The 14,590-nt window shown below is 59.6% G+C and overlaps 1 protein-coding gene across 2 annotated transcripts; it reads left to right on the forward strand.

Annotated features, from left to right (window-relative positions):
- The first annotated feature begins 2,109 nt into the window (after positions 1 to 2,109).
- LOC147359745 (uncharacterized protein C8orf90-like) lies at positions 2,110 to 8,326 on the forward strand. 2 transcript variants are annotated; one of them, XR_015141176.1, is made up of 2 exons: positions 2,110 to 2,248; positions 7,801 to 7,922. XR_015141176.1 is itself a non-coding variant. In XM_086337551.1 (2 exons), exons 1-2 carry the CDS (start codon positions 3,363 to 3,365, stop codon positions 8,274 to 8,276), a joined length of 543 nt encoding a protein of 180 aa, XP_086193677.1. In that variant the 5' UTR covers positions 3,214 to 3,362; the 3' UTR covers positions 8,277 to 8,326. The 2 variants fall into 2 exon arrangements, 1 of the variants encoding a protein (XP_086193677.1); XM_086337551.1 differs by lacking the exon at positions 2,110 to 2,248 and adding an exon at positions 3,214 to 3,429 and having other exon boundaries at positions 7,801 to 8,326.
- The last annotated feature ends 6,264 nt before the right edge of the window (positions 8,327 to 14,590 follow it).

A 14,590-nucleotide genomic window follows, 5' to 3' on the forward strand; every position in this document is an offset into this window, starting at 1 on the left:
GAGGTTTTCTTCTCCACTTTCTGAAAATGAGATTTTAAAAATAACCAAGAGGCGGTGCAGCGCCAGGAGGGGATTATGTGGGGAGCCTCGGCTTCGGGGGCCTGCCCGCCCCTCCTCCTCGACGGGTGCCCTGCCCGCAGCCAGCAGCCTGTGCCCACGTCACACTCAGCCTGGCCCCCTCGCTCTGCCCTTCCCTCTGTGCAGTGGGGGGCCGGCGGGTGGGGGTGCCGAGCTGCTGAGAAGGGAGGTGACTGTGGAGATGGAGGAGGCAGAAACGCTTGGGTCGGGACCCCAGGCTGCAGGAGGCCCCCATTGTCCCTCGGTGCCCCTCCCGAGACTCTGTTCAGCAGCTACCTGGCCCCTCCGGGCAGTTTCTCATCTCCGGGTTACTGTGCTCGTTGCCGCCACAGGGTGTCTGCAGGGGCCCATCCTCAGACCCTCCTTCCCTCCCTCTACGTGACGTCCCATCTCGGCTCTCAGTGTCAGTGTCATTTCTCCAAGAGGCTGACCTTGACCACAGGATGGTCTCCGCGGGTCACCCCTACCGTTGCCACCCCACGGGTCCCTGAGAGTTTCCTCTCTCATCCTCATCCCAACGGGTGTCTGTTTCATGGATTTGACCTTTACCCTCTGTGCAGTTAGGCTGTGAGCTCCCTGAGGCGGGGGCTGGGGAACTATGGGTCTGCCGCACTCCCATGCGCTGGGCTCTTCCTGTCCCCGGAGCTCCATGCCAGCCCATGTTTCTTTGTCTGAAGGGCTCTCTGGCCGCTGGTGGGAGATTCAGGGCATCACCTCTCCGGGGGAGCAGTGCTTAACTCATGACTGATAGGGTGGGTGGGTGACTGGGCCCTCACCTTCAGACAGGCTCATGCGGGGGCGCTGAGCCCCAGCGGCTCCCGGAGATGACCACTTAACCTGAATCACCCTGAATCACCCGCCTCCCTCTGTCCCTACCACATGCCCTGGGGTCAAGTCCTGTCCTCAAATCGTTCCTTAGGGCCTGGAGCTAGGCTGAATAATGGCCTCCCAAAGAGAGCTCTGTTCCAATCCTTGGAACCTGTAATTGCTACCTTATATGGCAAAAAAAAAAAAGGGCTTCGTGGCTGTGATTAAGTTAAGAATCCTCGATGGGGAGATTATCCGGATTATCTGGGTGGTCCCTTAAAGCAACCACGTGCATCCTTATAGAGAAGGGTAGGGGGAGCTTTATCACAGACACAAGAGGAGGAGGCCGTGTGCCCACAGGGGCGGGAGTGGGGGTTGGGCGGGGTGGGCAACCCCCAGGAGCAGGGAGAGGGAGGGGCCGGTTCTCCCGGGAGCCGTGGGGGTAGCATGGCCCTTGACTACACCCCAGTGATGCTGTTTTAAACCACTGACGTTGTGGTGATTGTTGAAGCAGCGCTAGGAAGCAATACAACTTGCTTCAGGGGGAGACCGGACTGCACACACTGGGTCTGTCCTAAACGTGGAGGCAGGCCGGCCAGCAGCTGTCCCTTCCAATGCTGAGCACCCGGCCGCCCAGCTGCGACTACATTCCCCAGCCTCCCTTGCAGCCAAGAGCAACCAGGTGACTTGATTCTCGCCCTGGCACTTGAGAAGTGAAGTGTACAGTTTCTGTGCTTAGTTGCTTAGTCGTATCCGACTGTTTGCGACCCCACGGTCACCAGGTTCTGGCTGCAGCCTGCCAGGTTCCTCTGTTTTTGGGCTTCTCCAGGCAAGAATAGTGGAGTGGGTTGCCATGCCCTCTTCCATGGGATCTTCCCGACCCAGGTATGGAACCCAGGTCTCCTGCACTGCAGGCAGATTCTTTACCATCCGAGCTACCAGGGAAGCCCGAGGCTACTGGAGTGGGAGTGGGTAGCCTATCCCTTCTCCGGGGGATCTTCCTGACCCAGGAATCGAACTGGGGTCTCCCGCGTTGAAGGGGGAATCTTTACCAGCTGAGCTACCAGGGAAACTGCTGGCCGGAGAGGGTCCTCCACCCTCCTCTTCCTGGTTGAGAAGGAGCTGGAACGACAGTGGATGAGACCACGCCTCAAGGGGCGGAGCCACAGCTGGAAGGAGCCTGGCCTGCCCTGGAGCCTGGGACGGGCTGGATGGCGGCAGGTGGGCCTGGACCGTTGGCCGGCACCACCTTACTGAAGTTGCTCTCTGTTACCATGGTTTGGTGGTTACCCTACGACGCAGGGCTTGAGTGGCTACTGACAGGCCTGTCTTGTCCACAGTGTTCAGTGACCATTTGCAGAAGGTCAGTGTCTGGTTTTTCTCCTGCGTTGTCCCCACCATGCGGATAGCAAGCGGCCGCCCAGGGTCACCGGGCTGGGCTGAGCTGGTACGACGTCTGCCCTGAGAGCTGGCATCTGGTGGCCCGTGTGGAAGGTCCCACAGGACCCTGGGAAACAGGCGGGGAGCACGGGGCCCGCGGGCCCAGGTGCAGGTGGGCGGCCGCCGTGCCCGGAGCCTGCGGGGTCCTCTTTCTCCGTGAGAGCGCCTTCCTGGCCAGGGGCTCCAGACACACTGGTGGGTGGGAGGCAGGGAGTGCCAGGCAGGGCTCTGTGTGTGTGCTCAGCTGTGCCAGACTCTTTGTGACCTCATGGACTGTAGCCCGCCAGGCTCCCCTGTCCATGGGATTTCCCAGACAAGAACACTGGCGCAGGTTGCCAGTTCCTACTCCAGGGGATCTTCCCCACCCAGGGATCCAGCCCGCGTCTCTTGTGGCCCCTGCATTGGCAGGAGGACTCTTTACCACTCTTTACCTCTTTACCACTAGCGCCACCTGGGCTCTGGGTCGCCGCTTCTCAGGGCTGCCACCGGCACTCGGGACCCGGGTCTCCCTGATGGAGGAACTGGTGCCCAGGTGCCTGTGCCCAGAGCACCTGGCCGTTGTGCGTCAGGAGCTGGGCTGGGGGCTCACACGGGATAAATAGGAGGGAGCCGTGCGCTCCTCTCTCGCCAGCTTGAGGAACACAGGGCGATTCTCTGTGTCCTGTGCTGCCCCTGTCGTTTTGTTAGTGGAACTAAAACACGCTCCCCAGGGCTTCCAGAGGAGAGCTGGAGGCTGTCCAGCCCCTTGCCGGGCTCCAAGGTTCAGAGCCAGCAGGGAGGGATTAGCCCAGGCAGGTCACTGGGGTGAGGATGGAGGTCTCCGAGCGCCAGGGTAGGGTCCCCACGGCTCCTGAGAAGGGCCAGGTGAGCCGTGGCGGGTCAGGGGAGAGGCCCCTGTGCCTGCTGACCCTTCCCCCCCAGCCCCAGGGCACTTCCGGGTGGGGTCACTTTAAATGCAAGGTTCTCTCCTCCCCAGAAGGCCCTTCCCCCAGTCTCCTGGGCAGCCAGGTAAACAAGCCTGACCCCTGGCTGCTGACATGGCTTCCCCCTGTTCCGGGGACCCCAGCCCGGCAGGTCTGCCCCCGTGTCCTGTAGCCACTCCAGGTGAGACATGTGGAGGGGGTCGGGATGGAGGAGAAGTGGGTGCTCGTGGCAGCTGGGCTCTGAGAATGTGGGAGAGAAGGCAGCGCCCCCACCTCTTCCTGGGGGGTTTCCCCAGGGTCACACAGCAGGGCAGGGCAGGGTGGGGGCGAGCACCCCATCTCCTGACAGTTCTCCTTTCTCTTGTCCTGCAGCCCCTGGACCCTGAGCTGGGACGTGGGCCAGGGTCCTCCTCACTCCTCCAAGCCCTTCCAGTTCATTCTCCGGCCCCCTCTCCCACCTCCCTAAAAGCCCAGGGCGAGTCCCAGGTCCTCAGAAGTACAAACTCTTGGACTTCCCTGGTGGACCAGTGGCTAAGAGTCTGCGCTCCCAATGCAGGGGGTGTGCGTTCTATCCCTGGTCAGGGAACTAGACCCCACATGCCACGTGGTCAGCAATAACTGAAGGAGGTACACACTCACTGCCCACGCGGGGAGGGCTTTTAGCCTCCCGGGGATTTTGGGGCCGGGACGCTGACCCTCTCTCGAAATCTGCTGCCATCGCATGGGCGATCTCTCCCTTCTCCTGGCCCCTCAGCCCCCCAGAGGCCTCTCTGAGAAACGTGGCCCCCAGCCACCCATGCGGTGGTCGTGCCTTGCCAGCATCCAAACTGCATTCTGGCGCTGACCCTGATCTGGGGGCCAGGACTCCAGCACTCTGTGGGCAGAACCGTAGTCCGCTGTTTGCAGCCGGTTCCTCCTCCTCCCCGCCCTGTCCCCCCAACCCCGACGCCCCCGTCCAGCTCTTGATCATCACACCCGCACCACACCCTCCTGCCCTGGGCCTGCTCTCGTTTGATGGCACCCCCCGCCCCAGCTCTCTGCCTACTCCTTGCGGGCACCTGCACAGCTGGGGATCAACTCAACCAGGCTGATGCTCCCATTACATTCCTGGTTGGTGAGCTGCAGGGGGTGCTCTGTGCCAGGGTCCCACGGCATCCCTCCTCCCGTCCAGCCCCTCCTCTCTCCCAGCAATCGCCTCGCACCCCCGCTCCCAGCGCCCACCCTCCTCTCCCTCTGCACACTCAGCTGCTGGCCTTGCTCCCACTCTCACGGACAAAGAGGACCCCCACAGGCTCTGGGCACGGCAGCCGCCCACCTGCACCTGGGCCCGCGGGCCCCGTGCTCCCCCGCCTGCCCCCTGCATGAACAACCCCCTCCCCAGCCGAGGCCCAGCCTGGCCTCCTGCCCACGGCCATCACTCCAGCACCTCTCCAGCCTCCTCTCCTGCATTCTGACATTTTCTCTTTACGAGATCTTTCTCACCAACATAAAAGCACACAGCTATACATCCTGTCTCCTGACCCCACTTCCCTTGTAGCTACCGCCCTATTTCTCTGCTCCCCATTTTTAGCAAAAATCCTGGAAAAGGTTATTTATACATGCTGCCTCCCCGTCTTTCCCTCCCGTTTGCTCTGGAATGCAGTGGACCCAGCCCCTCCTTCCTGGACTTGGCCACAGCAGCTCTGGTCAGGGTCGGGGGTGACCTCCACACTGCTGAACCCGAGGTCAGTTCTCAGGTGCCCTTTGACGTGACCCATCGGCAGCTCAGGGGCTTCCCAAGTGGTGCTAGTGGTAAAGAACCCACCTGCCAATGCAGGAGACATAGGAGACGCGGGTTTGATCGCTGGATTGTGAAGATCCCCTGGAGGAGGGCATGGCAACGCACTCCAATATTCTAGCCTGGAGAATCCCATGGACAGAGGAACCTGGTGGGTATAGTCCATGGGGTGGCACAGAGTCAGACACGACTGAGAGGCTTACATGCAGTGTATTCGAAGGGGCAGCTCAGGGCTCAGGACCCCCTCCCCACTGACTCCCAGAGCCCCAGGCTCCCCTTCTCCTCTCACATCACTGCCGCTCCACCTCCTCTCCCTGACCTGGGGAAGCTGGGGGCCCAGGCCGGCTTCTCAGGCTTCTCCCTCTCTATTCTCACAGTCACGTCTAGTTCTGCGGCAGTGAGAGCATGGGTCCTAACTACTGGACCACCAGACTTTAAATGCCATCATTGCTCAGGAGTCTGTCTGTCTGTCTTCAGCCTGGAGCCCCCCTACCTCAAGCCCAGACTCTAGCTAACTCTGCTCTCCACCTCTTCCCCAGTCTGTCTGAAGGCATCGCGGGTCCAGAATTAGACTCTTGAGCCTAGCCCCAGGTTGCTCCTCTCAGTACATGGGGCTTCCTTTCGTCCAGTGGTTCAGGCCAGAAACCGTGTGTCTTCCCTTTGCTCCCCTCCGTTTCCCCCACCAGCCCCTCCATCGGCAGAGCCTATAGGCTCCATCTTCGAGACACATGTAGAACCAGCACTTCTCTCTGCTGAGCCCCAGCCCCTCTGCCCTGGATCGCTGCCCTGGCTGCCTTGTGGTCTGCGTGGCAGCCCTCACCCCTCACCTGTCTGCTCCGCAAACACCAGACCCAGCTGGCTAAATGCCAGTCAGGGGTGTTCAGTCCTCTCCTGCCCCACCCCCAGCCCGGGGCCCTTCCCTCTTCTCCACACTTTCCTCACCCCTGGCCCATAGCAACACCCCAAAGCCTCTCCACAGCCCACCCGCCTGTTGGTACTAAGTGTGAGGCCGGGCCAGTGGTGTGGACATCAGTGTGGTGCTGTGCCTCCGGCCACTCACCCTGGAGGCCTTCAGGGAGGAGGCGTCCTGGTGGACAGGACAGGCTGCCCGGGGTGGGGGCACCTCCATGCTGCCCATCGAACCTGAGGCCCCTGCAGGGCTGCCTCAGAGCTGTCCAAGGTGCTGAGTGCACTGGGCCCTGAGCCAGCCCCTCTGGCCTCACACCCTGCTCAGAGCTGGTCCACCGCCTCTCCTACCTGGGTCTGTGGCTCTGGAAGCAACTGCTATGGTGCTGAGCTAGGAAGGCACTTCCCACTGACAAAGAGGTTCACAAAAGTTCATAACCTCATCCACAAGGATGGCAGAACAGGCTTGACTGTTTCCATTTTTCAGATGGGGAAACTGAGGCTCAGGGAATCCAGAACCCAGACCAGGCTCTCCCAGGTGAAGGAAGGACCTCTTACCCAGGTCTGCTGGCTCCTGTCCCTGGCCTGGGAGAAGCCGAGTGTGTGTTGTACACAGCTGTAGCGGAGCCTCTCACACAGCAGATGCCCCAGGGAACTTACAAGGGGAGGGGAGTCATTGTCCAGGGGCTCCTAGCAGGAGGGTGTGGCATGGTGGAACGCTCCTGCGGCCATCAGTTCAGGGCGGGTCTCTCTGGGTCTGCATTCTCACCAGGAAAACAGTCTGAGTGCTGTCGCCCCTCACAGGGGTGCGGGGTGAGGACCTGAGAACTCACGGTCAGAGCCTTGTATGGGTTCATCCATCGCCTCCTCTCAGGCCCTCCCCCTGAGTCCTGCCTTGTCTCCAAGGAGCTGCCCAGTTGGTCCTGTGTCCCAGAGGCTTATCTATACCCAGGGAGGGCCCATGGTTGCATTGTTGAGTTCAGGACCCCCAGAGCTAAGCACTTTGCTGAAGGAAGCAAGGAGGCAGGGGGGGAAGGGTCTCTCCTAGCAGCTCACAAAAGGTGTGGGCTTGGAGTGGTGGCTTGGGATGCTGGCTGGGGCCATGGATGGATGGGCCTCAGGTGCAGAGGCCCCCAACCAGGGGCACAGTGCTGCGTCCATACACACGTGATATCTGAGAGCAGACTCTTGGATTTCACCAGACCCCTGCCTCCTGCGAATCCATGTGTGAGCCAGTGATCAGACACGTCCCCATTTCTCCTGGAATGTGCTCCTGGAGTGAGGAGGGAGGGGGGTGTCCCACAGACACAGCACCAGCCCAGCTTCCAACGGGATCCTTCTCCCTGGTGAAGACGGTCAAGCCGGTCGGCCCCTGATCCCTGTGCCCAGGCAGGGCTCCCCCCTCCCTCCATCTGTTGACACAGGCTGGCTCTGGCCCCTCCATGCTCGGCCTGCTGAGTCCTCCTTTGAATTCACCCTCACCTGGCTCTGTCTCCCCTCCCCTTTCCCCGAGGTCTATCCTCTGCCCAGGCCCAGGATCGACTTTCCACTAGGAGTCGTCAGGTCACCCCTGCTCTCTGGGGATGACCCCAGGTCCACAGCAGGCTCTGCGTGGTCCCTGCCAGGCTAGCCAGACTCTTCCCCTTCTGGAACTTTCCGCCCAAATAGTATGTAGTGGCTATATTCTAACACACCTCTCCGGGCCTTTCTGCCTCTCACAGCTCCTTAGCGCTGTCCCTGGAAATTAGTCTCCCTCTCCGGTACCCCTCCCCTCTCTGTCTCCACGTGGCCCGCCTTGGCTTCTCTGGCTCATTGCGGGTGGCTGCGGGAGTCGCTTATCCCTGGCCGCTCCGCGATCCCTGCCTGCAGGCCCCGCTGCGCCCCAGGAGCCTCCGTTCCCGGACATCTACGGCGGGGACGCGCAGCTGTGGGAGGCGCACTTCCGCGGCATCGGGCGCGCCTACCGCGCGCTGGGCAAGGAGGACGACTTCGCCATCCGCGTGCTCACCGAGGACTTCACGCTGCCCTTCCCGTTCGCCTGGCCGCCAGGGCCCGACCCGGCCCGCGGGCCGCTCTTCTACGACCCGCACGACCGCACGGGCTTCGACTTCCTGCTGCGGGGCCCAGGCGCGCCGCCCCCCGTGCTGCTGCGGCCCCTGCACAGCACGGCGCAGGCGGCGCTGCGCAAGCGGCGCCTGGAGCAGCTGGCGCTGAGCTACGCGCACGCGGGCGCTGGCCCCCGGCCCGGCCTGGTGCTGCTGGCGCCCGTGCCCGCCGCCGCGGGCAGCGCCTTCCCGGGGCCCGAGGCCGCCTCCCCCGGCGGGGGCGCCCCCCGGCTGGGCTAGCGCGGCCCCGAGATTGTCAATAAAGTGTGCAGAGCCTCTGCTTCTCCCGCCCCGAGGCTCTTTGCCAGATACACCTGGGCGGGCATCTGGTGCCAGGCAGATCCCCGGGTGCCGGGTCCGCGGTGGTGTGGGATGTCCACTTTGTCCCAAGTGGATAATGAATCAAGGCGGGAAGTCGGAGTGGCAGCCGGGATGGGCTGGCCAGGCCGGGAGCGGCTGTGGCAGGGAGAGGACCTGGGATAGTGGGGGATGGATGGCCCTTTGGGACCCCGTCACAGCCTCTTGGTGGGCATTAGCACCCCCATGCTGCAGGTGAGGACCCTGGGTCCCAGCGCTCCCGGGAGCAGCTGCGACTTGGTTCCCATGTGACTGCAAGTTCAGCAGGGGTCCCGTCTTCTGGAACAGAGGGGCATCAGGGTCGGCGGTGGGGCATGGTTGGAGAGATGGGAGGAAAGGGACACAGGAGTTGGAGGGCAGGGTGGGGGAGGGGCGGGGAGGATGTGATGGGGAAACAGGTGCCAGGACACAAACATCACACTGGGAGCCCAGTTCCCAGGCCGCTGCTTTCCTAGCGGCCCTCTGTGCTGGCTCTGCAGAGAAGAGGGTCCTCCTGCCCCCCACTCCCACCCCACCCCTCTTATGGGGCTGAGAGATCAGCTGAGGCCGTTGCTGGCCTGGCCTCCGTCCTGGGTGTCTCCCTCTGTAGTTGAGAAGCTCTGGCAGAGGCCAGTCTATCGTGGGCTCCTGGTGCTGGGCAGAGCCGCTGGACGCAGGACCTGGGTGACCTTCTCCTGCCACCTGCCGGCCAAGGCCCAGCCTTCCTCTTGTTGGGGGCTTGGATCCCAGGTGTGCAGGAGGCAAGGGGCTGGAGGCAGGGGGCTGGAGGGCACCTTCTTACTCAAGTACAGATGGAATCGGAGCTTTTTTTTTTTCTCCCTTTCTTCTAATCCAGGAGTTATTTATAGCTTCCTGGTGGTGGGCAGAGATGGTTTTTCCAAAGTCTTGCTTGGTGTGCAGGAAAACCAGGGACAAGAAATGCTCAGCTCTGGAGGACAGGGGCTCAGGCTCTGCAAGAGGGGTCTTCAGCTTCTCCCTTCAAGACCCCTGACCCTGTTCCAGATCCCTTTCTCCTTGTGGGCCCTCTCTCCAATTTTATAGAGACGTATGGCTCATGGGAAAAGACTCTGATGCTGGGAGGGATTGGGGGCAGGAGGAGAAGGGGACGACAGAGGATGAGATGGCTGGATGGCATCACCGAGTCGATGGACATGGGTTTGGGTGGACTCCGGGAGTTGGTGATGGACAGGAAAGCCTGGTGTGCTGCGATTCATGGGGTCACAAAGAGTCGGACACGACTGAGCGACTGAACTGAACTGAACTGATGGTGGTTACACCGCAATCCTCATGTGTGTGAATCCTGATGGGGTAACAGAAATGACGTTAGGGACTCTATCAGTGTCCCTGTGTTGAATACTAATTGTTCGGGTTCCCCCAGAAGCAGGCCCTAAACGTGGATTTGGGTGCAGGTGACTGATGCGGGAGGTGACCCTTGGACACATAGGTAGGGGAGTGAGGAGGTGAGACAGAGAAGGGAAGGAAGCCAGTGGGGGGCATGCTGTGCGGCTAGGTAGGCCTGCAGGCAGATGGAAACCCCCTGGGAGACTGTGTGGGGACCGCCGCACCGCCATCCTGCCTCCGGGACAGGGAAGCCAGTGTTTAAGCTCTGCCTCCCTTGTGGTGCGGGGACCGAGCCTGCACTTCACCCAGAAACAGCATACACGGGGAGGAACTGTTTAGAAACTTTTAAAAGGTGCCAGAGTAGCTTTATAAGTGTAAAGTGTGATAAGAATTTGGAGTTTATATTTAGTATACTCCTTAAATAGAAAATTTTCTAGAAATGTATTTTTAATGTAGTTTATGGAAGTATTGGGGCTTCCCAGGTGGCACTAGTGGTAAATAATCTGCCTACCAATGCAGGAGACATAAGAGATGCGGGTTCGATCCCTGGGTCCAGAAGATCCCCTGGAGGAGGGCATGGCAGCCTACTCCAGTGCTCTTGCCTGGAGAATCCCATGGGCAAGGAGCCTGGTGGGCCACAGTCCAATCTAAAGAGTCAGACACCACTGAGCGACTGAGCATGCATGCATGGAAGTATTCGCCTGTGACATGTTGGAAATAAAAACGTGGCCCTTTACCACCTCTAGTTTGAGAAGAACTTACCTAGGGGAGAAAGATAAGTAACCAAATAAGTAACCTACTAAAGAAACAAACATGATTAAAAAAAAATAAAAACCGCAGTAAGTACTATAAAGAAAATGAGTAAGGACAGGTCTCATTTCAAACACAGTGGTCATGAGGGCCTCTTGGAGGAGGTGACATTTGAGATTGGAAGAGTGAGGAGGGCTTCAGGCAGAGGGGACAGACTGTGCAAAGGCTGAGCAATTAAAAATAAAAGCTTCAAAGGTCATAGGACTGGAAGCAGGGGGTGCAAGGCCAGAGCACAACGAGCAAGAAGAGACTCTCATTGATGAATAGCCTTCCCCTTATGGAGAAGACTCTAGAATCTTCCCCACAAGACTCTAGGATCCCAAAGCCCTTTCGTGTATACTGCATCTTTTCATCCTCCCTGTGGTTCCATGAGGTCAGTGGGTGGAAGAGGGCCCTGGGGCCTAGAGAGGGGAAGGGACGTGCTCAAGAGCATAAACCAGCATGTTACTAGAACTGCACATTATAGCCACAAAAGGCCTGGCTTCAACAGGCTTAAATGGCAGAAAGTTAAAAAGGATGGTTCATGTAACTGGAAGATCTAGAAATAAACTGAGATTCAGGTAAGGTTTGATCCAGGAGCTCAAGGTTGGATCTAGCCCTCAGACTATCTTCCTTAATGATGGCACCATGCCTGATGCACCTCCTGACTTTTCAGTCTCCCTGGCCACTGACAAGGAGAGAGGCCACTGGCTTCCCAGAGCTCTCATGGAAGACTGGATCCATCTCAAGCCCCAAGAAGCTTCCCTGAATGGCATTGGTCCAGTAGGGTCACGTGTCTAGTCCTAAATCAGAGAGTATCCTGTACTGACTGACCTGGGCATGTGTTTCCTGAGCCAATCCCTATGATCAGGGGTGGGGTTACCCTGACTGGATTCTAAGAATAAGGCCAGGAACAGCACAGTGGATCTGCTTGAGGGGAATGGAAGGGATGCTGGGGAGGTGGCTCCCATGTCCATCACAGCCAGGAGGTGTGAGCCCTGGGGTGTGGCCCTTGGGCTGACGTTTTTTTTGCTAAATCACGCATTTTCTCTTCCAATTAAGTACGCTGTTACTGGAGAGCAGCTTGGGTCAGAAATGGCCACAGTGGGACCTCTACTGTTTCATGTGAGGCAAGGGTGATCATCTAATTCGTCTCCTGACCACCCACTCAGTGAGGGGGCGGGGCATTAGGGGGTGGGAAGACTTCCTGCATCAGAAACCTGTGGGTGGGGGAGTCGGGAGGCGTCAGGACCTCTGCTCCTTGCCCCTTGGATGAGCGTCTGGGCAGCCCCTTCGGGACGCAGGGTCTCCTGTTGCCCTCCTTGCAGACAGCGCCATGGAGCCTCCCCGGACCTGTTTGCTCTGGCTGCTAGGGTGCTCAGAGCCCCCTGTGCCCTCCGCCCTAGCTTTCCTCAGGCGTGATCTCCCAGGTGCGGTGCCTCTGCCTTCTGGCCTCACTGTTTTATCCTGGACTGGCTTTCGAGTCTTAGGCTGAGGGGCTAAAATCTTAAAAATGATGCTTCCAATTATTTTTGAAAATTGGAGAGCAATACCTTCTTTTGAATGTTGCAGACCCTTTCACCCCCTCTGACTTGCCAGAAGATTCCGCCCTATTCTCAGAATCAAGCCTGGTGGTCTGCACTGAATACTGTGGGTGTTGTGTCAGGGGCTGACCGCTGTGACATTGGGCCCTGGTACTCACTGGGGTGGGTAATGGCTGCCTCCCAGGCTCCGGGAGACAACGTACCTCTTTTAGAAAGCTGTGTCCTCTATGCCCCAGTGCTGCAGCCCTTGGTCAGCGCTTAACCAGGGCCTCAGGTCCTCAGTGGTAGGTGGGGGCACGGTCATGGTGCTTCCGGGTGAGACGCTGAAGGGGAGGTGGGAGGGCTCATTGTTTAGACCCCTGGGTCAGCCTGGCATGCAATGCCAGCCCACAGAGGCCAGCTATTTCCGCTGGGACTGTGCACTCTCTGGCAGCTAGCCTTGTCCCCTTGTCTTAACCCAGGGTGGCTGCTCCTCCTCTGTCCTGCCTCTCCACCCTGGAGCCCAGCACACACCTCCTCTTCACATCCCTCCCTCGGGGCACCGGCAGCCTCGCCAGCTCATTCACATCACTGCTGGTGCAGCAGCATGCAGGGCAGGGTGTGACCTGTCAGTGGTCACGTGGGACCTCTGTCCCTAGAACCTACTTGTGGGGGCTGCTCTGAATGTTATGAATGTGACCGGGGGCTCTCAGCTTGCTGAACAGGGAGGCTGGGCATCCTGGGGGTCCCTGGGGGAGGACAGGAGTCAGGGTGTCAGCTCAGAACCCGAGGCAGGTTCCCTCTAACCTCCTAGCCAACACAGCATTCCCAGGGAGACTGGAGACGCCATGTCCTTCCATATTCCAAGGAGAGGGCTCCCGTTTGATCCCTGCACTGCTGGGAACAGGGGTCAGGGTCCCTCCACCCGCTGCGTCTGCTCCAGTTTCTTCGGGAACAGACTCTGAGGAACAGTGAGAATGTTTAATTAATTGCAATTACAATCTTCAAAGGAAGCCGGGAGTTGAAACTTGTTCCTAATTACTGTGTTGCGATGTCGGCCGGCTCCCCAAATTGATCGTGTTAGAATTTCCGATGGAGGATTAATTGAGTTGCTTCGAGGACCACTTTGCGTCCCTCCCCCTCAGATGCGGCCTGTGCTCAGCCTGGAATGACAATGAAGGGGGCCGGGCGGACGCTGGCGGGAGCCAGCCTGTGAAGAGCTCCCAGCCCAGGTCAGGGCCGTCGCCTCGGCCCTGGCTCAGGAGCGGGGCGTGGGCTGGCCGAGCGGCTCCCTGCCGTCCCTGGCGTACGCGCTTCACCCAGTGTGTCCTGCTCCTGCCTCTGCAATTTCCCTGCGTGGGGGCTGCTCCCTCAGCCCCCTGTGTTTAGGTGGGGCCTGTGACTAGTGCTGGCCAGCGAGTCCTGGTCACCGTGACATGCGTCTCTTTGGGGCCAGAGGCCTTCCTGCCGGGACAAGACCCTCAGGAGTCCTTCCTTCCTCTGCCCCATGACCCGTGGCTCCGGAGACAGTGCCTCCTCCACCGTCCTGCGTCCCGGAGGCACCTGCAGCGAGAGAGAAATCGCCCCTCGTTGCCCCAGCTCCTAAGATTCGGAGGTGTTTCCTCCCGCGGCACGGTCTAGCGCCTCCCAACTGATGCAGCCTCTGCAGGCGAGACTGTGTAGGCCCAGAGCCAGATGGGACCAGGGGCCCGTGTTCAAAATCAGGAAAATGGCAGGATGACGACAGCAGAGCGCTAAACCAGCCCTGGAGTGTGACTGCCTAGGTCACCAGCCCCAGACCCTGTAGAACGAGAGGCGGGAGCTGTGAGCAGGCCTCGTGGGGACAGGTTTTGCGGGGCCCGTGGCAGGGGCAGGGCGTGGGCCGCCCTCCCTGTCCGCCATCCTCCCGGCCCGTCCTCAGGCGCCTGCTGCTGCTTTCCGTGGAGTTCCTGAGCTGTTCTTGCTCCTTTTTAGACGGGCTCTCTGCTCTGCCACCTGCCCTAGGCGTGTGGGGCTGGGAGTGCTGCCTTCCAGGGCTACCGAGAGGCTCGAGGGGTGTCAGGCAGGTGGGGGAGGAAGGCACCAGAGAGGGGTTTGATCAGAGCCCCCAGGGAAGGAGGGTGGGGGGCAGACTCTGAGGAGGGGAGCCCAGGAGGTGAAGGACGCCAGCTTCTCGTGTGGGGTCAGGACAGAATTAACAGAACTTTGGCTTGTTCCGCGGTGGGCTTGGATCTGAGCAATGGCAGCAGCTCATTAATTCTTTAAAGCATGCATTCATAGGGGTGGTGTTGATTTCACCCCCAAGGGGAAAATCTGGTTCTTGGGGAGTAGTTCTTAAATCTGGTTCTTAAGATTTCAGTGAAGAAATCTTAATTGTTATGTCTGAAGCACAGCTTCGCATAAAGTACTCACACAGAGATGCACAGTTCATCTGTGGTCTTAAAATTTCTTGGGGGGCAAACTAGGAAAGCATGTCTAGAAAGACCCCTTAGGTGCTGAGGGGCAGAAAATGAAAGAAAGGTTGGGAAGCACTGGTCTAGAAGG

The sequence above is a fragment of the Bos grunniens genome, chromosome 14 (genome assembly GCF_055505025.1).
Source record: "Bos grunniens cultivar Pamir isolate PY7600 chromosome 14, Bosgru_T2T1.0, whole genome shotgun sequence".
Taxonomy (NCBI): Eukaryota; Metazoa; Chordata; class Mammalia; order Artiodactyla; family Bovidae; genus Bos; species Bos grunniens.